Source organism: Xyrauchen texanus, chromosome 5 (genome assembly GCF_025860055.1).
Source record: "Xyrauchen texanus isolate HMW12.3.18 chromosome 5, RBS_HiC_50CHRs, whole genome shotgun sequence".
Classification (NCBI taxonomy): Eukaryota; Metazoa; Chordata; class Actinopteri; order Cypriniformes; family Catostomidae; genus Xyrauchen; species Xyrauchen texanus.
The window spans coordinates 24,201,415-24,224,536 of NC_068280.1; the positions used below are offsets into that span (position 1 = coordinate 24,201,415).

At 45.0% G+C, this 23,122-nt stretch overlaps 1 protein-coding gene across 8 annotated transcripts in view; it reads left to right on the top strand.

Annotated features, from left to right (window-relative positions):
- Positions 1–23,122, top strand: part of igf2bp2b (insulin-like growth factor 2 mRNA binding protein 2b) — a 91,120-nt gene that overhangs the window by 61,092 nt on the left and 6,906 nt on the right. For 7 of the 8 annotated variants that reach the window (XM_052126050.1, XM_052126053.1, XM_052126056.1 and 4 more), the window contains exons 3-8: positions 1,142–1,276; positions 6,922–7,044; positions 7,171–7,306; positions 10,460–10,591; positions 10,844–10,912; positions 14,562–14,675. In XM_052126050.1, coding sequence (XP_051982010.1) covers positions 1,142–1,276; positions 6,922–7,044; positions 7,171–7,306; positions 10,460–10,591; positions 10,844–10,912; positions 14,562–14,675 — 709 coding nt within the window. The remainder of the gene's footprint in view (positions 1–1,141; positions 1,277–6,921; positions 7,045–7,170; positions 7,307–10,459; positions 10,592–10,843; positions 10,913–14,561; positions 14,676–23,122) is intronic. The other variant, XM_052126057.1, reaches the window with a different exon arrangement.

The window sequence follows — 23,122 nt, forward strand, 5'->3', positions numbered from 1 at the left end:
ACCACACCTGTCTCTGTAAAGGATAAAGTATAGTTCAGTTGCTGATCACTATGCGCACAGTATGCATGACGCAAATTTTGTCATCAGCTTGGTCTGCGTGGACTGTTCACATGCATTTCGTCCGTCTTTCTATTTGTCAATACGAAGGTGAGGCAATTTCAATGCTTTTCACTACCCTGTTGGCTAGTAAGCATTACTCTATTTCATGTGAATCAGTAGCATAGTTATATGGTATATGATTCCCATTGCATCAGCTACTGATGCAGCATTAAAGTTACTTAAAAGTGACTTTAAAGGGAAGGTCTTGTTTATTACTGTAACCTTGGTTCCTTGAAAGGAAGGAACGAGATGCTGCGTAGCTTGCCACACTATACATTTTTCACTGTTCAAGGAATGAGAGATGGCTCCTCCCTTAAGTCGAAAATCCTGACGAAATGGCACTGTGCTCCAGTAAATATGCCCGTGATGATGCACACATAAGGGGCAGAATGCCAATTATCATCTTATGATTTTGTAACAGGCTGCTGAGTGGGACCAGTATATCCAATAGAAAATGCATTCCATATTTCTTCCTCAAAAGGTACTAAAACAATTGTTGAGGAATCTAAACTGATGACAGTTGAATTAAGTTTAACTAACTAGCTCAGCAAGATTTTCTTCAAACTTTTGCTCTGCCATGAAAGTACATGACCTAAAAGAGACAGCTGACCACAGAAAAAATTTACTCTAATGGCCGCTATAGTGCCCCTTGTGAGAATGCTGAGAATGCAATGTGTATTTGCCTTAAATTATGAAGTAAGGTCTCACATTTTGGGATTAAATGACCTTGCTTTACTAGAAGCATTTACTCTCAAGTATTTGGATAGAGTATTTTTTTGACTTATGCTTTTCATTTATGTCCTGACATTTTTAAATTAGCATTTAATGTGTTGTTTAAAATGTATTTGTTTAAAATAAAAGATGCGATTGTTATCATCATTTAATATCACTAAGAGTTTCTTTATTCCACACTCATTGTGCTTTCTGCCATCTTTCTGGCATATTGAGTTATTCTCTTTTGCTCAAGTAGAATGTTGAAACTACCTTCAATGGGATGAGATAAGGCTATATGTTAAATGTAATTTCTCTCTCTTTGTCTCAGGGTGGATATCCATCGTAAGGAGAATGCAGGGGCGACTGAGAAGGCCATCTCTATCCACTCATCTAAAGAAGGCTGTTCACAAGCCTGCAGGATGATACTTGAAATCATGGAGAAAGAGGCCAATGACACTAAGATGTTAGTCTCTTTTCTGTCTGCAGGGCACTTAAAATTTGTACTTGTTACTCCACTTGACAACTCGCTTTTTTTTTATTAATTTTAATCCATGCATGCATATATAAACACATTAAAGTATGGTCCAGAGTTAACACTCACTATGCACCAAATGCAAGTACAAATTATTTTGCAAGTTTCTCACCAGTGTTCAGTAACTTTGTAAGCAATGGTTTTCTGTCAGTTTAACTGTAAGAATAATATTCTGACACTTGCTGTTGTGAGTGATGTGAGTATACATGTAAAATAAAACATTTTACCTCTGTAAATCATTCAGTAGTTTTTTCCTCCAGATCTCCATGTGGCAAAATATGTGGACAATTCCTTGCATTAAGCAACCAATACGAACATTTAAGTAACTGAATCATGATGTATCTTAATTTTTGTATCACACAGTTTCACCGATATATGGAGACTGGTGGCTATATGATGCTGCAAGTGACAATAAAGAACATCTAAATATTTTCATTTTAATAGGAAAATTTTTTTGGTAAAAAAAAACGTCTAGGTTACGTATGTAACCTCCGTTCCCCGATGGAGGGAACGAGACGTTGTGTCAGAGAAGCGAGCGCTGATATATACCTCTGATCTATGAAAAAAGGCCAATGAGAAGTTGGCAGACGGTATTTGCATATCCCGCCCCCGGACTTACGGGGATTTAAGCGGGGCGAATGTGGGAGTTCATTCAGGAGTTTTCTGAGGAGCCGGAAATGGTCCAGCCACAACAGTGGCTCGGCTCAGTGACGTGGCAGGGAAGACACAACGTCTCGTTCCCTCCATCGGGGAATGGAGGTTACATACGTAACCTAGACGTTCCCCTTCTGTCGCTCTCTCCACGTTGTGTCAGAGAAGCGACACTAGGGGTCCACTTTTAAACGTGCCATGCGCTGAGCCGTGTACGTGAACTGCTGATACAGGAGCAGGTATTTCTTACGTGCAAAGGCGACCAGCTGTATCAGGCTGCACGTACCCTTCCCCAGTGCCCCATTAAAGTCATCAGAATCCTTCTGGTTACCCTGGAGGGGGGAACAAGGTGATGCTTGCCAACCTGGGAATGGGCCAAGCCTGGCTGGGCCTCTTTTCTCTCTATGTTTCTCGCATAGAGCAACTACTGCCGGGGCCCTTACATGCATTAAGGGAAGGGGGTCTTACCCCTTCTTTCAGGGGGAGAAGACCCTGCGGAGGCCACACCTACCCTGCAGGGGAGGCAAAGAGTGTTGCGGTGGTAGATCCAGCCTCGTAGAGGGGGGAAGCTTACAGCACGGCGACCGAGGCAGCTGGAACTGCCTAAGGGAGACACGGGGGTCCGCTCGTGAGGGGACAGTACCGCGGAATTACACACAGGGGGAGTCCGAACAGGAGGCCTTACCTGTGGAGCACCTATTCCAGTACAGGGTAGGTGCCCCTGGCCAGTGCCCATGAGGACGCAACACTCCTGGTTGAGTGAGCTCGGACCCGCAAGGGGGGGGGCATGGCCTGGGTGTGATAAGCCAGTGAGATGGCGTCGACAACCCAGTGGGCGAGCCTCTGTTTGGAGACAGCATTCCCTTTCTGCTGTCCCCCATAGCAGACAAAGAGCTGCTCAGAACGTCTAGAGCTCTGCGTGCGGGCCAGATAGATATGCAAAGCACGTACCGGACACAGCAACGAAAAGGCTGGGTCTGCCTCCTCCTGGGGCTGCGCTTGCAGGTTCACTACCTGATCTCTGAAGGGCGTGGTAGGAACCTTGGGCACGTAGCCCGGTCGTGGTCTTAGGATCACGTATGTGTCTGCCGGACCGAACTCCAGCCAAGTGCCGCTAACAGAGAACGCTTGCAGGTCCCTGACCCTCGTGATGGAGGCGAGCGTGATCAGCAGGGTGGTCTTGAGAGAGAGGGCCCTGAGTCCAGCTGAATCTAGCTGCTCGAAGGGGTGGTCTCCGGAGGCCCGTGAGGACGATCGAGAGACCCCAGGAGGGAAACAGGTTAGGCTGGGAGTTAGCCTCCGGGCACCTTTTAGGAACCTGATAATTAAGTTGTGCTTACCTAGAGACTTGCCGTCTATCGTGTCGTGGTGATTCTCACACAGTGCGTGGATGGATGGAGGATGCCATATGCCTCAGGAGCCTTTGTTTAAACATAAAAGGGACCACAGTGCCTGGCTTGAGGGAAGCAAGGCATTTCAGCACCGACTGTGCATGCTCGTTGGAGAGATGTGCTGAGTCTAACTCCATGCTGAGAAATGAGATGCTCTGAACCGGGGCGAGCTTACTCTTTTCCTAGCTGACCTGAAGCCCCAAACGGCTGAGATACCTGAGCACCTGGTCTCTGTGCGCGCATAGTAACTCTCGCGAGGGGGCCAGGATGAGCCAGTCGTCGAGGTAATTGAGTATGCGTATGCCGGCTTCTCGGAGCGGGGCAAGAGCTGCCTCTGCGAATTTCGTGAAGACGCGCGGGGACAGAGACAGGCCGAAGGGGAGGATTTTGTACTGATATGCCTGGCCGTCAAACGCGAACCTTAAGAAGGGTCGATGACGAGGGCGGATTGAGACGTGAAAGTACGTGTCCTTCAGGTCTACCGCTGCGAACCAATCTAGATGCCGGACACCAGATAGAATTTGTTTCTGGGTGAGCATTTTCAACGGGAGTTTGGACAGAGCCCGGTTGAAAAACTCGCAGGTCCGAGATCGGTCATAAGCCGCTGCCTTTCTTGGGTACAACGAAGTAAGGGCTGTAGAGACCCTTCTTCGTTTCGGTTGGAGGGACAGGCTCTATCGCGTCTTTGATTAGAAGAGAGGCAATTTCTTCGCGCAGGGGCTTGACATGTTCGCCATATACTGCGGGAAAAATGGACGCCTGCGAAGGGGGCGGAGGCCTGGCAAACTGAATTGTGTAACCGAGTCGAATGGTCTGGTGCAGCCAGCGTGACGGGTTGGGCAGTGAGAGCCATGCCTCTAAACTCCGCGCTAGGGGCACCAAGGGGACGAGTATTTTGGACGTACCCGGCGGGGCTTCGCAGCGGTGCGGAACAGGTAATGCGGCGTCGGGAGGCAGTGAAGCGGCCCGAGGCTCCGGTGCTGAAAATAGACTCAAAGCACTTACCTTGCTCCGCGCACCCGGCAGGGGGCGGGTTCATGACGGAGGAGGAGGTCTGATGTTGGCGTCCTCTGGACTCGTCTGAACCGGCCGGCCAGGGAACATTCGTGGGGCTGAAGGCAGACTGTGGCCGCGTCCAGCATGTCGGGAGTGTTGAGGCCTGAAAGCAAAGTGCCGTGAGAACGGCATTTGCGGGCCAGGTGACCCAGAGACAAAAAGGAAATAGCTCTATAGAATGTAATGAATTTAACAAAATATTCTCCTCCCGGCCCTCCACCGGGGAACAGAGCGGTCTTACCAGCTCCGGAGCTACCATCTCGGTCCCTGGGTCGGTCATCTCAGGAGCGCCTGGGAGCCTTCCGGGTCCTCGAGGGGATCCGTGAGACGAGGGGCGTCCAACTTTTGCAGGGAGCTCGACGCTGGGGCTGAGAGCTGGGCCCACTCTCTTTGTTAGTTGAGGCAGAGCACCACTTTCTTTCTTTCTTGAAAGCTGCAGGAGGACACCCTCGGCGAGCAGACAGGGCATGGCCCCTGGCGGCAGGTTTGCGGCAGGGCAAGATGTGTGAAATAGCCTCCGTCTGTTTCTTCACCACTGAGGACTGCGGGGCGGAGTCGTCAAGTGGTGTTGCCGAATGGACGGAGCTGGGAGACGGGGGCGTTTTGATAAAGCATGCTTTGTCTGCCTCCTGTACTGCGACCCGGTCCTGTCCATGCATTGCGTTTCTGGACCATGGGGGGTGGCCATCGCCTGTTTGAGTGCAGTTCCTGCAGCACGTCAAGAACAGGACTATCCAAGTGCAGATTTTGGAGTGCCTTGGCCCGGTGGACTTGCAGGAGGGGGCCATGGCGTACAGGGTGGAGCGGTTTGGGACCGTTCTACCACCGAGGGTAGCGAGAGCGGAGGAGCGAGGAAGCTGGGCTTGCTAAGCTCGTCATGCACGTCCGTGAAGGAACCGGGGGGGTGCGGCTGTGAGCGGCGCACATGCCCGCGGAACCAATTAAGCCCGGGGAAGCATAGCGGACCTCCGTGCGTCAGGCTCAGACTGGGCGGAGACCCGAAGGTGGCGGCCCAGGCGAGTTATCCGCATCTGATGCCGCTTTTACGCTCTACGATGCAGCGGTGATGTCATCATCCAATGCCGGGGAGCTCGAGGGACCGGACGGTAGGCCGTTAAGCGGACCGCACTAATCCCGAGCTCGGGGGAAGCAGACAAGTGTGCCGGGGAGGCGGGAGGTTTCGAGGGGATTTACCCGCCCCGGATCGTCTTTCATCGCCCGTGGCGCCTGCCTCAATCCCGTAGGAAGGAGGTGAGGCGCGTGGGGCGGCTGAAATGGCTCTCTCTCACTACAAGAGAAAGCAGAGATTGCAACGCTGCCGCAGTTATGTTCTCACTCTGAAAACATAACCCATTGGAGAGAATGCTCATCCCGGGCTCGGACGGAAACCAGCAAGCGTGCCGGGGAGGCGGGGGTTTCGAGGGGCTTCACCCGGCGAAACGGAGCCCGTCATTGTCCCCAGATCGTCTTCATCGCCCACGGTGCCTGCCTCAATCCCATAGGAATGCTGTCATGGCTATGTTCTCGTACTGAAAACATAGACCATTCATAAAAACGCTGCCTGCGTGTGATCGCAACCCAGGAATACAAGGCAGTTTTTATGACCATCTGAGGTGGGGAGAATCAACGCATCCAGAAACTACACAGGGGCTTTAAAAAGACGCGTCCTGAAAAGGACGTTCAACGCCGCTGTGTTTTGCTCTTTTAGAGTGAAATTACTCTTTTAGAATAACTCTTTCGAGTTGTCTGCGCTGTCGAAGCGCCCAGGGGCAAGAAATCACAGCCGTGCACGAAGGAGAAAGCCGCTGTTGTGCGCCATAAAGTCCAACAGCATGCAGAGCGTCAGAAGATTTAAACAGGAACTTGGTGTGTAACTCGCAGCAGACTGCATGCACGACCATCGGCTCCGAAGAAATTTTCTGAATGAACTCCCTTATTCGCCCCGCTTAAATCCCTGTATGTCTGGGGGCGGGATATGCAAATACCGTCTGCCAACTTCTCATTGGCCTTTTTTCATAGATCAGAGGTATATATCGGCGCTCAAGAGAGACCCCTAGTGTCGCTTCTCTGACACAACGTGGAGAGAGCGACAGAAGGGGAAATAAAAATAACAATGAAAAATAAAATTTCATAATCTAAATATTCATGACTGGTACATTTTCACAATTTATTCCCCATTGACAGGTTTGGGAAAAAGTTAATTTTGGAAAGTTATTTATTTGATGAAATCATTTATTTAATTACAAATTAAATCTGCACAAGTTTTTACAAACGATTTAGTTTGTAAAAAGTCAAACAAACGATTTAGGTGGGAAAAAAATATGTTCTAAACACAAATAATGTGTTAGAAGAAGAATCATTATGTTCTCACAGAAACACTCTTTTCGCAACACGGTTAATACATTAACATGATGTAATATAGCTGATATGGGATCATTATAAGCAGTATTTAAATCTCTCTCTCTCTCTCTCTGTTAGGGTTGAGGAGGTTCCTCTGAAGATTTTGGCACAAAATAGCCTAGTTGGGAGACTCATAGGGAAGGAGGGAAGGAACCTGAAGAAGATTGAGCAAGACACTGGGACCAAAATCACCATCTCCTCGTAAGTATACTCTGCACATCTCCTCGTAACTGCTGACAATGGAAGCTTTGCGGTTACAAATGCCTCACAGGAACTCCGTAATGTGTTTAGCCTCTCATTGTTGTGTATTTCCTTAATTTATTGCAGATTGCAAGACCTAACTATATATAACCAGGAACGTACCATAACAGTGAGGGGTGGGGTAGAGGAGTGCTGTAATGCAGAGGTGGAGATCATGAAGAAACTTAGAGAAGCCCATGAGAATGACATGGCTGCTGTAAATGTGAGTATCCCACAGCAGGCGTTGTAAATAATAACTGAGGTTAGATTATCATGATGGATGGATGTTAGTTTTGGGGTATTTATATTAATTATTTCTAGATGCATACTGTCACTATTGGCCTAATTTATTTTTCCTCTTCTTAGTAAAATCACTTTGCATTGTTTTTGCTGACAAAAATAGTTTAAAAGGCTTATTAAAAAAGCTTTATTTAAAGTCTTTTTTTTTTTTTTTTAAGAATAGGCTAATGAACTATTCTCTTTATTATGATACATAGTTAAAACAAATGATGCTTTTAGTGTCAAACTAAAGACAGACTGATAACCTACAGGTGGAAATAAACCTACAGGTGTGGCATTTTTGGTTATTGATTCGTTGTCATTATTTCATATTATTATTCCTTATTTTATTTCTATTATTTTTGCATTATATATCTTAATATTGAATAAATAATTAGCATATTTATAAATTCCTTTCCTGCCTTTTCATTTAGTTCGATGATTGCATTAATAGTAAATTTTTCACTTTTTGCTGCTTGAACTTATATGAGTGGAACATGCGCTCTCTCATGAGGGCAAGAGATGAAAGTAAAGCGGAGAAAGATCGAATGTATCTGGACTCCACAGGTGCTACTATTGTTAATGCCATTTAATTGGTAAATATTTAATAAAGATGCTTGAATTACACCACTTCTTATAACTATCGTTATTACTCAGATGACTATGCCCAGTGGAGACCACCATGAACGATAATAAGGATAATAAATAATAAATAGCCACACGTCTTTTGCAACATATGAGCAATCAGTTTATGCGGTCGGCCAAATTACCAATCGAGTCATAGGACGTGAATATTGGCCGAAACCAATCAGTGGCCGCTCGATCGTAGCATCCATATATCAATGGTACTCCCTGCTAAAATAAAGATTCTAATTATAGTATTGCCAAAATTAGTGCGTTAATTTAGTAGACTAGTGCTTTAGACTGATATATTTATAATATATTGTTTTATTTCCATTTAAGAACTGATTGTATTACATTTTGAAAGGAAAATATTTAAAAGCTAATTCCAGCAGAGACACATTTTTTGAGTGTACATATATGGGAAAATGCATGTTGTTATATATATATATATATATATATATATATATATATATATATATATATATATATATATATACATACATACATATATACAGGTGAAACTCGAAAAATTTGAATATCGTGCAAAAGTTCATTAATTTCAGTAATTCAGCTTAAAAGGTGAAACTAATATATTATATAGACTCATTACAAGCAAAGTAAGATATTTCAAGCCTTTATTTGATATGATTTTGATGATTATGGCTTACAGCTTATGAAAACCCTAAATTCAGAATCTCAGAAAATTAGAATATTACATGAAATCAATAAAAAAAAAGGATTTTAAATACAGAAATGTCGGCCCTCTGAAAAGTATAATCATGCATATGTACTCAGTACTTGGTTTGGGCCCCTTTGCATTAATTACTGCCTCAATGCGGCGTGGCATGGATGCTATCAGCCTGTGGCACTGCTGAGGTGTTATGGAAGACCAAGATGCTTCAATAGCGGCCTTCAGCTCTTCTGCATTGTTTGGTCTCATGTCTCTCATCTTTCTCTTGGCAATGCCCCATAGATTCTCTATGGGGTTCAGGTCAGGCGAGTTTGCTGGCCAATCAAGCACAGTAATACCATGGTCATTGAACCAGGTTTTGGTACTTTTGGCAGTGTGGGCAGGTGCCAAGTCCTGCTGGAAAATGAAGTCAGCATCTCCATAAAGCTTGTCTGCTGAAGGAAGCATGAAGTGCTCTAAAATGTCCCGTAGACGGCTGCGTTGACTCTGGACTTAATAAAGCACAGTGGACCAACACCACCTGATGACATGGCTCCCCAAACCAACACAGACTGTGGAAACTTCACACTGGACTTCAAGCATCTTGGATTGTGTGCCTCTCCATTCTTCCTCCAGACTCTGGGACCTTGGTTTCCAAATGAGATGCAAAATTTGCTCTCATCAGAAAAGAGGACTTTGGACCACTGAGCAACAGACCAGTTCTTTTTTTCTTTAGCCCAGGTAAGACGTTTGACATTTGAAGCCCATGTCCAGGACCCGTCTGTGTGTGGTGGCTCTTGATGCAGTAACTCCAGCCTCAGTCCACTCCTTGTGAAGCTCCCCACACATTTGAATGGCCTTTTCCTGACAATCCTCTCCAGGCTACGGTCATCCCTGCTGCTTGTGCACCTTTTTCTTCCACACTTTTCCCTTCCACTTAACTTTCTATTAATGTGCTTTGATACAGCACTTTGAGAACATCCAACTTCTTTTGCAATTACCTTTTGAGGCTTTCCCTCCTTGTGGAGGGTGTCAATGATGGTTTTCTGAACAACTTTCAGGTCAGCAGTCTTCCCCATGATTGTGAATTCAACTGAACCAGACTGAGAGACCATTTAAAGGCTCAGGAACCCTTTGCAGGTGTTTTGGATTAATTAGCTGATTAGAGTGTGACACTTTGAGCCTACAATACTGAACCTTTTCACAATATTCTAATTTTCTGAGATTCTGAATTTGGGGTTTTCATAAGCTGTAAGCCATAATCATCAAAATTATATCAAATAAAGGCTTGAAATATCTTACTTTGCTTGTAATGAGTCTATATAATATATTAGTTTCACCTTTTAAGTTGAATTACTGAAATTAATGAACTTTTGCACGATATTCTAATTTTTCGAGTTTCACCTGTATATATATATATATATATTATGATAATTATAACTACTTTAATCTATTAACCTTATTAAACTCTAATAACACAGAGTTAAATGGTGCCTGAATCTGGCTTTCATCCTAAGTTTTTATTCTTAGTGTTGCAGAACTTGTTTGGCATAATTTTTTTTTATCAGGTTGCCTTGTGACAGGTAGTGATTAGTGTTACAGGGCAGAGTCTGAATTTGAACAAGCATTAATTTAGCAGAACTGCAGTCATTGCATTTACTCTTTGACTCACACTTTTATACTCACACTTTATTTGCTACACTAACCTGTGAAAATGAGCCAGATTATACAATAAAATTTTGCATGATATATATAAAAGTGCACACGTGCTCTTGGCCTCACTCTCTCCGTCTCGGGTTTCAGCAGCAGACTAACATGATGTCTGGTCTAAACCTGAGTGCACTGGGGATCTTTTCCTCTGGTTTGTCCATGCTCCCTCCCACCTCTGGTCTGCGTGGAGCTGTGACCACCCCAGCCAACTACAGTCCCCTGCTGGTGAGCATCAGCACATGCAGCCTGGAAACAAGCTGCTTAATTAGGATTCTGAAATAAACAGGGACAGCTTTGAATGACTTCACAACAGCCCTATGAAGGGTTTGTGTTGCTTGTGTGACAAAATGTTATGCGTCATATCTTAGCATGGATTACTACTTACTCTGAGATAGTCATGTGGTTAAAATCTGTATGCTTTGAAGGTTTAGGTGACAATATTCACACCACATCCTTTGTGTATATTTGCTACCATAGGGGCCCTCATCGTTAATGGGGGGTCTGTATGGGATCCCCTCCACAGGAGCACTACCTCATCAGCAAACAGTGAGTTCTTACTTTTTCTAAAGTAATCTTTCTCTTTCTCTCAGAATATGTCTTTCCATAACTTTGTACTTTCATTGGTCCTGTGATTGCAGTGTTAGGCTCAATATAAAGATCTAAATTAGCTGAATGTTCAAGTAAAGATTGGTCCATGTCTGTTCATCACAATATGTACATGCTTTCTTTTGCATGTGTCTGTATCGTTTCATTTTTAAAGTTCAATGTTTTGAGTTGAGTCAAACACGATTATGTGTCATGTCCAGGCACATGTCCCCTTATTTTTTTTTCTCAGAATATTTGTATGTTTTACTATTAAGTTGCACAATTATTGAAGGTATAAGTTGTGGAATTGCATACTCCAACCTGATATGGGCCATCAGCCAGATGGCTATAATTACACAGGGCAGATAGGAGCGTATAGTACCGGTCAGTAAAACTACAATGAAGATTAATAATACTAAGTAATATATTCAGCTAGTCCCTTACCACATCCTTTTTTTTTTCAATTTGGAATGCCCAATTCCCAATGCTCTCTAAAGGTGCAAACACACTGCCAGCGACTTTGTTGCTGCAGGTCGCCAGTGGCTGGCGGTGAAGTCGCTAGTGGGTGTTCCCAATACTGGTTTCCTAGTAACGTTTATAAATGACATTCACGGATGTCATTCAATTGCTGTTGACAGCGAATCTCTTTTCTTGCCACTAAAAACAAACATTTTGGAGGGAAAAGACTAAATATAAATGGAATCAGTACATAAAATGCTTTATATCAAAGATGAATGAGAAACAAGGCGTGCTGTTTGCCATAGCGGCTGTTTATCTGTGGCGAAAATGCAAATGCCGGTCTGTCTGGGTCCATAAAATCCCTGCGATCTCAGATACACCTTTCCACGCAGTATTTTTCTTAAAAATTTCCTTGTACGTGGGAAGAGACATATCATAGAGCACTGGAAAATTTCTAACAGCAAGAATTAGCCTTTCATCCATCTTTCCGTTACTGCAGGAGCTGAGAGAGAGAGAGAGAGAAGGATCATGTGAGCTCTCCCGTCTTCTCTCCTATTGGCTGTCACTTCCGTTAGTCGCTCTTCATTTGAATAAAGTTGAACTTGTCTGAACTTTGTCGTGTCGCTGGACACGCCCACATCTAGTAGCCAACGGTCGCGACAGCTCGTGTCGCCGGAAGTCGCTGTGCTCTCATTGAAAATGAATGGTATGGAGTTGCTGTCGCGCGCGATGTCGCTGGCAGTGTGTATCACCTTAAGTCCTCGTGGTGGCGTAGTGACTCACCTCAATCCAGGTGGTGGAGGATGAATCTTAGTTGCCTCGCATCTGAGACGTCAAAAAACTTGGAGGCATCCATCTCCGTGGCATCCACATACAACTCGCCACACACCCCACAGAGAGCTTGAACCACACATTATAGCGACCACGAGGAGGTTACCCCATGTGACTCTACCCTTCCTAGCAACCAGGCCAATTTGGTTACTTATGAGACCTGGCTGGAGTCACTCAGCACGCTCTGGATTCGAACTCGTGAGTTCAGGTGTGGTAGTTAGTGTCAATACTCACTGAGCTACCCACCCTTACCACATCCTTGACAGTTTTATCAATAAAAGCTTTTTGAATTATTAATAATAAAGAGTGTATATCCTTTCGTATATGCTGAGAACTTTCCCGACCCATGACAGATTATTTTTATTTATTTGATTATTTACCTTCTTTACTTGTTGATTTATATGTATTTCTATGTTTTTTTAATTTTAATGTTTTTTTTTTCCTTCACCTGTAATTTTTGTCTTAATGACTCAGTGATTGTATTGATACATTGTTGGATCTGTGTAATTTTGTACATCTTATAGAATATTTAACCTTCTTTTTTTCAGTCAAAATATCTACTGTTTTAGCACAATGTGTGGACTTTTCAGATGGTCCCTTACCACAACCTTCACAGTTTTAGCACGTTTCAGCACAATGTGTGGACTTTTCAGATGACCCCTTACTGACCATTTAAAAACGTTCCAAATTATAGCAATGTTAAATTACGATCTGGAACATTTTCTCCGTGACGCCATCTGACCGGCTTATGGGACAAATCGTGTCCCATATTGATTAGAACCGGGACGCATCATTTGCTATTCAAATCCCATATTTTACGGGATGGGTGACAACCAACCCTACCTGGAGGTCTAATACATTCTCATGAGCAACGTATGGATGCAGAAAATCGTGAGTTTTTCAGGAGAAATTGTAAATTGGGAGTACAGCGGGAGGAGGGGAGGAAAAAGGGAGAATCAAAAATCAGGAGTGTTGGCAGGTATACGCATATTACTTTTTTTCTGGTGGAACACAGAAGTTAATGTAAAAATTAAAGCTGCTCTTTTTCATGCAATAAAAATGTGTGGTGAACACTGGCTGTTTTGTTTAATTTATATACACCAGGTCAGTAAGCCACAACATTAAAACCACCTGCCTAATATCATGTAGGTCCCCCTTGTTCTGCCAAAACAGTTCTGACCCGTCAAGGCATGGACTCCACAAGACCTCTGAAGGAGTATGTGGTACCAAGACATTAGCAGCAGATCCTTTAAGTCCTGTAAGTTGCGAGGTGGGGCTTCCATGGATCAGACTTGTTGGTCCAGCACATCCCATAGATGCTCAATTGGATTGAGATCTGGGCAATCTGGAGGCCAAGTCAATACCTTAAACTCTTTGTCATGTTCCTCAAACCATTTCTTAAAATGTTTTGCAGTGTGGCAGGACACATTATCCTGCTGAAAGTGGCCACTGCCATCCCATTGCCATGAAGGGATGAACGTGGTCTGCAACAATCTATAGGCAGATGGTTCGTGTCAAAGTAGCATCCACATGAGTGTATTTGTACACTCACCACTCACCAGCTATTGGTGGAGAGAAGAGAGTAGATTGATAGAGCCAACTCATGGAGGGGATTATTAGGAGGCAATTATAAGGGCCAATGGAGGTAATTTGGCTAGAACACCGGGGTCATGCCCCTACTTTTTTACGAGAAGTGCGCTGGGATGTTTAATGACCACAAAGAGTCAGGACCTCAGAGTAATCATCCAAAGGACGGTGCCTTTTTTACTGTATAGTGTCCCCATCACCGAACACCCCTGCTGGCCTCACTAACACCTTTTCCAGAAGCAACTCTGGTTTTTCCCCTTGAGGTCTCCCACCCAGGTACTGACCAGGCTTAGCTTCAGTAGGCAACCAGTCTAGAGCTACGGGGTGATATGTCTTTTAACTCATCTTAAACTCTTAAAAAGCTCTACAATGTTGTTTTTTTATCTTTACTCATGTATTATCTTGCCTGGGGCACCAAGAAAGTCATGACTACAACTGGTGCCCCCTCGAAAAGAATAGGTGCTTGACATTCATGAAGTGAGTGTTTTTGCGGTGTGTGTTTATTCTATTATTTTGTTATTTGGGTCTTGAAAAAGCCCATGAGACCCACCAACATCCTTCCACACTCTCACTTCAGTCTGTAGAGGTAAAAGGCCAAGTTTGGTTAGTGTTTCACCCACCCTCTCTCTCTGTCTCCAACCTTTCTCTCTCTTTCTCCACCCTATGATGCTGTGATATCCTCAATTAGTCTCATCACAATGAACAGTTGGACTCAAGTCTGTGTGTGTTTCAGAATGAACAGGAAGTGGTGTACCTCTTCATCCCCACTCCAGCAGTAGGGGCTCTCATCGGCAAGAAAGGACAGCACATTAAAGAGCTGGCACGCTATGCTGGAGCCTCATTAAAAGTGAGATATAAAACAGCATATTCTCTCATTGTGAACATTAACCATTTTTGTTAGAGACAGGCTTGAATGAAAGATTGAAGTGGACCAGATTCTGTCCCAAAAGCAAGAAATGTGCTGACAAAAAAAGTTTTTGTCTCATACTTATTAATATGATATTTAATTACTATTTAATTGTTCTTTGATGAAATTAAGAATGAGGTTGCTAATTATATTTTAGCTGAAATAGTAAACATATGTAGATCATGTAGTCGCACTAGGAGAAGTTTCATTAAAATGGCATGCTTAACCCTAGAAGGCATTAAAAAATGGGTCTGAAATGGCACAGATGTTTACTTTTAGTCTATAATTTTCACATGAACTGGTCTTTTGATATGCATCTCCTCAGTTAAGGTGTCTTTGACCATGTGAACTGACTTGTTTAACATTAAGTTATTTTTATATATTTTGTTTTAATTATAAGAGAATTTTCATTTCTACCACTAGAATGCATATGTGGGTCCTATACAGTATTTTTTAATGACCCATATAAAGTATGTTTACTATGGTGTTCAGTGCATTTAACACTGGTATTATTGGGGGGGCTGTGTAGCTCAGCAAGTAAAGACGCAGACAACCACACCTGGACTCGCAAGGTCGAATCCAGGGCGTGCTGAGTGACTCCAGTTAGGCTTCCTAAGCAACCAATTGGCCCGGTTGCTTGGGTGGGTAGAGTCACGTTGGGTTAACCTCCTCGTGGTCACTGTAATGTGGTTCTCGTTCTTGATGGGGCACCTGGTAAGTTGTGCGTGCATGCCGCGTAGAATAGCGTGAGCCTCCAAATGTGCTAAGTCTTTGTGGTAACACACTCAACATGCCACGTGATAAGATGTGCGGACTGACGGTCTCAGATGCGGAGGCAGCTGAGATATGTCCTCAGCCACCCAGATTGAGGCGAGTCATTACACCACCATGAGGACTTAGAGCGAATTGGGCATTCCAAATTGGGGAGAAAATAAAAACAAAACAAAACACTGGTATTATTGTTTTTGGTTCCATTTGATATTACAATAAAAATATGTTAAAAACCATGTTCATGTTTATATTAAAAGTAAGTGTAGTATGCAAGTATAGCAAGTTATCATTCAGCCAAAGCATTTATCCAAATTGCATGACATTATACTTAGGATGACCAGATTCCTGCTTGTGTAAAACGGAACAGCCCCCTCCCAGCAAAAAATAAATTGACATATCTTTACCTAGGTATAGATCAGTGTGAAATAGTGTGTGAATCCGCATCTGTAACTGTTGTCACCTTTTACTTTTCGCTGGCATCTGTTTTTCACAGTGTGTGCTTGTCTTTCAAGTGTTTATCAAAAAATGCAGAGCAGCCAGTCCAAAATTAAGATTTACAAAAAGTATTGCCTTCATGACTGTTACACTGAGTCGAGATTTATCCGGGGTCCATGCTGCGAACATTAATGAGAACACACGCTCCACAGAAGCAGATGTCCCAGGCAGGCATAAAACAAACTCCACGACCTTTGCTAAGACACCAAAGTTGATGGTCTTGCTCTCCAGCTCACGAAAACATCTGCCCATCTCTCAGACAAGGTCGTCTTGTTCATGTTCCACTCAACTACGTTTCCATCCAAGGGTATTTTTTCAACAAAAAGTGTAGTGCATCAAAAAGTTTTTAAAAGTGTCGACATATTATTTTATTAACCCAATAAATTTAAGCTCAGTCGATACATCTAATGTTGCGAAAAAAATTGGTGTGGAACACTTTTTGTTGAGAAAATTACCATTAACGCAAAAATATAGTGTAACATGACAGAATTTACCCCAATCATTAGCCTGTGTTAATGATGACGACAAGGTGTACATCCTTGAAAGCCAATTTATTGTATGTGAAGCATTACTTGCACTGTTATGGATTGGTCTTAATGGCTTTCCTGCACAGATCCGATGCTGCAAACACATCTGCATCATGACACTACCAGGAGTGCCAAAACAAAAATCTCGTATCATGCACCTGTCATCGACAAGTGCACGGAGAACAAATGAATGGCCACTCTTTGCGATTAATTTAATCGTGGTAGCCATCCGTTTATTTATTAAAGTTTCTTTTCCACACCATTCAAATAATAGATGGCAGTTATGGAATTAGCCCACAATACAAAAAACATATAATTTCTGTGCACAAAGATATTTTAAACAAAAAATACACAATACTAGGAGTTAAGCTTCAGTGTGCTTTTTTGAAACACAAACAGCCTATTGTTTAGCTGTATTAAATTAAATAAACTACCAAATTAATAAAGCATTCAATTTAAATTGCCAAACAAAAATTGCCAAAAAAGCAAATATGCAGTTGTGATTGCAATGCTTTAGATTAGATGATTGTTCAAAATAGCCTAATGAATATTGGGAATGTATCATATGTAAACCCTGATATTGCACTGCATCAATGTTTCTTTAATAGCTGTGCACACAGCATATACACATCGATGGATGGTCCTTATACTAAGACCGAAAGTTCCCCCACTATTTAGTGCAGGTTGCCAGCTTGAACAGGGCATGACAAGGATTGCCTTCGGGTCGGAACAACCTGCGATAGGCACAACATCAGGACCAATATTACAGTCCTATCAGAAGGGAAACTGTTCCCTTTTGATTACAATTCCTCCTCCTTCTGATTGCATTTATTTGTGAAATTAAAATGACAGTAAGCTGGCTAATTTCAATGATTAAATGTAATTTTACAAAGACTTCAGGGGAAAACAAAATTAGGAACATTTGGGTGGCAAAAGGTACACAATTAGCGATATACACACATTTACAGTATGTATGAAAATGGCTTGAGGGCAGATTTTTACGCATTTTCACTTTGTCAATAACAAAACAGCACGAAAAGTGAATGGAAACTAGGTCGAGTGACAATGTTTTTCGCGCAAGCCCACTTACCAAAGAGCATGGTTTGTCAGTCAGACTGAGGGCAGAGATTCTGGAGTAGAAGTATTTGAGGCTGCTCTTAATGTCTTTCTACTGGGATGTATCTCAGTAGGGCCCACTCAGGTTTTTCTGTGTTCTCCAATGAGCTCTAATTTTGGTGGTAATCCACCGATGCTGAACAAACGTTTCTCACTGCACAAAAGAAATCATCCGCTCGCATGTCACCAGCTTCAACCAGGGCATCCAACTGCTTTTTTAAATGTCAGAGGGTATGAATGATTCCTCTAGCCTGGCCTGCAAGACTTTTCTCAGGTCATGAATGTGTAAAGCTATGGCCATGCACAACAGAATAATAAGCAAAATAAAATTGCTAACACTTGTGGCACACTTACTTTTAGCAGCATCCGCATACTTTTTTAATGAACATGCTGGAAAAGTGACCTCCACAAATATCACACCTCACTTTACTAGGCTCTGTCTGTGACTCCTTTTTTAGAAATGTAAACTCTTTTTGAAGATCCTCATTAAATGTACATGCTCGCTTCATTGACATTTTTCCAGCTGCAATTTCATCTGTGTGCCCTTTCAAACTGACTCTTCATTCAGTTCACTACCTGGATGTCTATTAATAGGGGATCTTTATTGGATAGTTTAATTCAATCATGTACTTCAAATTACATGTTGTGATTGTGTTTTACAAGCTGTATCCATGACTACCTTTGATTAGAATACTCAAGAGACTGAGAAAGCTGAAATTTTAGGAGAGGGGAAATACAAGACATATCACAATTTTTCAGAATAAGTCGAGACACTAGAAAAAGTGCTTAAATACGGGACCACGGGACGTCGGGCCACCCTAATTATAACCTTTACAGGGACAGTCGCCATGTAGCAACCTGAGGTTAAATGAACAATGCCAATAGTTCCTGGACCACTTCTTAATGTGTTTGAACCTGCAACTTTTCTTTATCAAGTGTGCCTCATCACTTGGAAAAATCTAGCTACATAGAGTAATATAGAAATATAGTGTCATACAGCAATATAGAGTAGTTTTATCCTGGTCATTGTACTTATAATTTATGTATATGTTTGGTTGGGTAGGCTTGTTAAACATATCATATTTTACCACCAAATACGGAAATTGCTAATATTTCTGTTAAACACTTTTTATAAACTGTCACCCAAAAGTATTCATTAATTAATGTGCTTGAAACTTTAGAATTTAATCAAATGTGTATTCCAATCATTAAAAATTTAAATTATTAATTAAATTATCATTACATTTAAAAATTAAGTACTTTTAAGGTTGCATATTCATTCTAGGATTAAAGTGACACTGGACAGATTTAAGGAGATAAAATTGTCACCTCCACACAAGTTACAGTATATCATGGTTTATAAAACAGTTTCTGGTCCTTTAATTTGATTGTACAAGCAGTATTCTGATATTTTGTTTAACCTTGCTACCTGTCTTCCTAACATTCCTTGCTATGACCCCAAGGTCAAACCTAATTGCTTGAAAAATATTACTTCCATTACTGGAACAAGGCTAACAAATAGGAATAGGCAAATAAATAAGATTGAGATCATACAGAGGAAACAGGATAAGTGGTACTAGAAAATGAGCAAAGCTCATTGATTACACAACAATAATGTAAAGCAATTATACATCACATTCTTAGGATTATTGAAAGCTGCATTTACAAGTGCTACAGAGACTAGCTGATACAGGTTTGCTTAATGGGCTTCAAATAATCCCTTTAAAAACTCTTGGTCAGGCAGGGTTTCTTTGTATTGTATCAAGGCCATCACTGCCAATTCTAACAGTTTATATCGTCTTTGATACTCAAGCTCAAATCCTTGTAAATTAATCTATTTCAGGAAATGCTGTTCCCCTTCTGTCGCTCTCTCCACATTGTGTCAGAGAAGCGACACTAGGGGTCTCTCTTGAGCGCCGATACTCACCTCTGATCTATGAAAAAAGGCCAATGAGAAGTTGGCAGCCAGTATTTGCATGTCCCGCCCCCGCACATACGGGTATTCAGAGTTCGGAGCCGATGGTCGTGTCTGCAGTTGCTGCGTGTTACACACCGAGTTCCTGACATTCGTCTGCTGCATGCTGTTGGATTCTACGGCACACAACAGTGGCTTTCTCCTGTTTGCACGGCTGTGCATTCCTGCCCCTGGGTGCTTCGACAGTGCAGATTAAAAAACTCTCACGAGTTTTTTCCATAAAAGAGTGATTTTATTTAAGAGTAATTTCCTCTAAAAGAGCAAAACACAGCGGCGTTGAACGTCCTTTTAAGGACGTGTCTTTATAAAGATTCCTTTCCGCCCCTGTGTTGTTCCTGGATGCGGTAGAGTGCTCTCCGCTTCAGACGGCCACAGGCATTGTCTCGTGTGTCTGGGTAGTGATCACACCGAGGCTGCATTTGTGGATGGTTCATGTTCTCACTGCGAGAACATGACCATGACAACGTTGCGGTCGCGGCTCGCTTACAACCGTAAGCTAGCCACTCCAGCCGCCCCCCGCATTGCTCCTTCTTCCCATGGGATTGAGGACGATGCGGTTGGTGATGGAGGCGATTTGGGGATGGCAGCGGGTGCAGCTCCGCCGGGTATGCCCCCTCGGACTACCCGCACCCCGGCACGCTCGTTGACTCCCGTCCGTGCTCGAGGCAACGGCGACTCGCCTTACAGCCAGTCCACCTACCCTCCTGACATCGAAGCCGATGAGCTCGCCATGGCATCGGAGGGCGTGGTATCTGACGCTGAGGACTCCCCTGGGCTGCCGCTTTCGGGCCTGCGGAGCCGCCCTGTACTCCCCTCCCGGACCTGTAGAGCAACATCCTTGCTGACCGCAAAGGCCTAGAGCGCCACAGGATGCGCCGCTTCCGCCCTGCATGCCATGGCTCTGCTGCAGGTCCATCAAGCCAAAGCACTAAGAAACATGCACGGGGGTGGTCCTGATCCCGACACACTGCAGGAATTGCGCTCAGCGACCGACCTCGCCCTGAGACCGACGAAGGTCACAGCGCAGGCGATCGGGCAGGCGATGGCCACGCTCGTGGTCTAGGAGCGTCAACAATGGCTGAACATGGTCAAGATGCGTGAAGCAGACAAGACTCGCTTCCTTAACGCTCCTGTCTCCCAGTTTGGCCTCTTCGGCGACACCGTCGAGGACTTTGCCCAGCAGTTCTCCATGGTGAAGAAACAGACGGAGGCCATCTCTCACATCATGCCTCGCCGCAAACCTGCCGCTACGGCTCATGCCCTGTCTGCTCACCGAGGGCGTCCTCCCGCGGCCAAGAAACCTTCAGCTCCGTCTCAACCCGGGCCCAGCTCTCAGCCCCAGCATTGAGCCAACCGTGGGAAGCGCACGCCCCCTGTCTCACGGACCCCCTAGAGGACCCGGGAAGGCTCCCAGGTGCTCCTGAGACAGCCCACCCAGAGTCCAAGACGTTAGCTCTGGAGGTGGTAAGACCGCTCTGTCCCACGTTGGAGGGCCGGGAGGAGAATTTTGTGTTTTTTTCATTTGCCGCACCCCCCAACAGGGGCTGCGGTACCCAAATTCTCAATAAAAGAGCTATTTCCTTTGTCTCTGGGTCACATGGCCTGCAAATGCCGTTCTCACGACACTCTGCTTTCAGGCCTCAACAGTCCCGGCTTCCTGGACGCGGCGTCCCCGCCTCCAGCCCCACGACTGTTCCCCGGGTGCGCAGAGCAAGGTAGGTGCTTTGAGTCTATTCTCAGCACCGGAGCCTCGGGCTGCTTCACTGCCTCCCGACGCCGCATTACCTGTTCCGCACCACTGCGAAGCCCTGCCGGGTGCGTCCAAAATACTCGGCCCCTTGGTGCCCCTAGCACGGAGCTTAGAGGCGTGGCTTTCACTGCCCAGCCCGTCACGCTGGCTGCACCGGACCATTCAACTCAGTTACGCAATTCAGTTTGCCAGGCCTCCGCCCCCCTTCGTGGGCGTTCATTTTTCCGCAGTACACGGCGAACATGCCCAGTCCCTGCGCGAAGAAATCGCCTCCCTTCTAATCAAGGACGCGAAAGATCCTGTCCCTCCAACCGAAACGAAGAAGGGTTTCTACAGCCCTTACTTCGTTGTACACAAAGGCGGCGGCTTACGACCGATCTTGGACCTGCGAGTTTTCAATCGGACGCTGTCCAAACTCAGAAATAAATTCTATCTGGCGTCCGGCATCTAGATTGGTTTGCAGCGGTAGACCTGAAGGACGCGTACTTCCACGTCTCGATTCGCCCTCGACATCGACCCTTTCTATGGTTCGCATTCGACGGCCAGGCGTATCAGTACAAAGTCCTCCCCTTCGGTCTGTCTCTGTCCCCTCGCGTCTTCAAGAAAGTCACAGAGGCAGCTCTTGCCCCGCTCCGAGAAGCCGGCATACGCATACTCAAGGCGGAGTACGCGACTCAAGTCACTGCGTGCCACTCACATCCCCGGCAACCTCAATGTGATAGTGGACGTGCTGTCAAGACAAATCTTGCCAGGCGGAGAGTGGAGGCTCCACCCCCAGTCGGTCCATCTGATCTGGGACCAGTTCGGCAAGGCCCAGGTAGGCATGTTTGCCTCACAAGAAACCTCCCACTGCCCGCTCTGGTATGCCCGGACAGAGGCTTCCCTCGGGGCAGATGCGTTGGCACACAGCTGGCCCACAGGGCTGCGCAAGTATGCATTTCCCCCAGTGAGCCTTCTTGCACAGGTGCTATGCAAGGTCAGGGAGGATGAAGAGCAAGTCATTCTGGTGGCCCCCTACTGGCCCACCCGGACTTGGTTCTCGGACCTCACGCTTCTCGCGACAGCCCCTCCCTGGCGAATTCCCCTGAGGAAGGACCTTCTTTCTCAGGGACGAGGCACGCTCTGGCACCCGCACCCAGACCTCTGGAACCTCCATGCCTGGCCCCTGGATGGGATGTGGAAGATCTAGCCGGCCTACCACCGACCGTCATAGATACTATCAACCAAGTCAGAGCCCCCTCAACCAGGCATCTTTACGCCCTAAAGTGGTGTCTGTTCGCGAACTGGTGTTCACCCACAGAAGTGCGCGGTTAAGTCAGTGCTTGTGTTTCTACAGGCTGCCCCCCTCCAACCTCAAGGTGTATGTCACCACCATCGCGGCTCACCACGTCACGATAGACGGCAAGTCTCTTGTTAAGCACGACTTAATTGTCAGGTTCCTCAAAGGTGCCAGGAGGCTAACTCCCTCCCGGCCTAACCTATTCCCCTCCTGGGATCTCTCGATCGTCCTCACGGGCCTCCAGAGACCCCCCTTCAAGCCGCTAGATTCAGCTGGACTCAGGGCCCTCTCTCTCAAGACCGCTCAGCTGATCGCGCTCGCCTCCATCAAGAGAGTCGGGGACCTGCGTTCTTTGTTAGCGACACTTGCCTGGAGTTCGGTCCGGCAGACACATACGTGATCCTAAGACCACGACCGGGCTATGTGCCCAAGGTTCCTACCACACCCTTCAGAGATCAGGTAGTGGACCTGCAA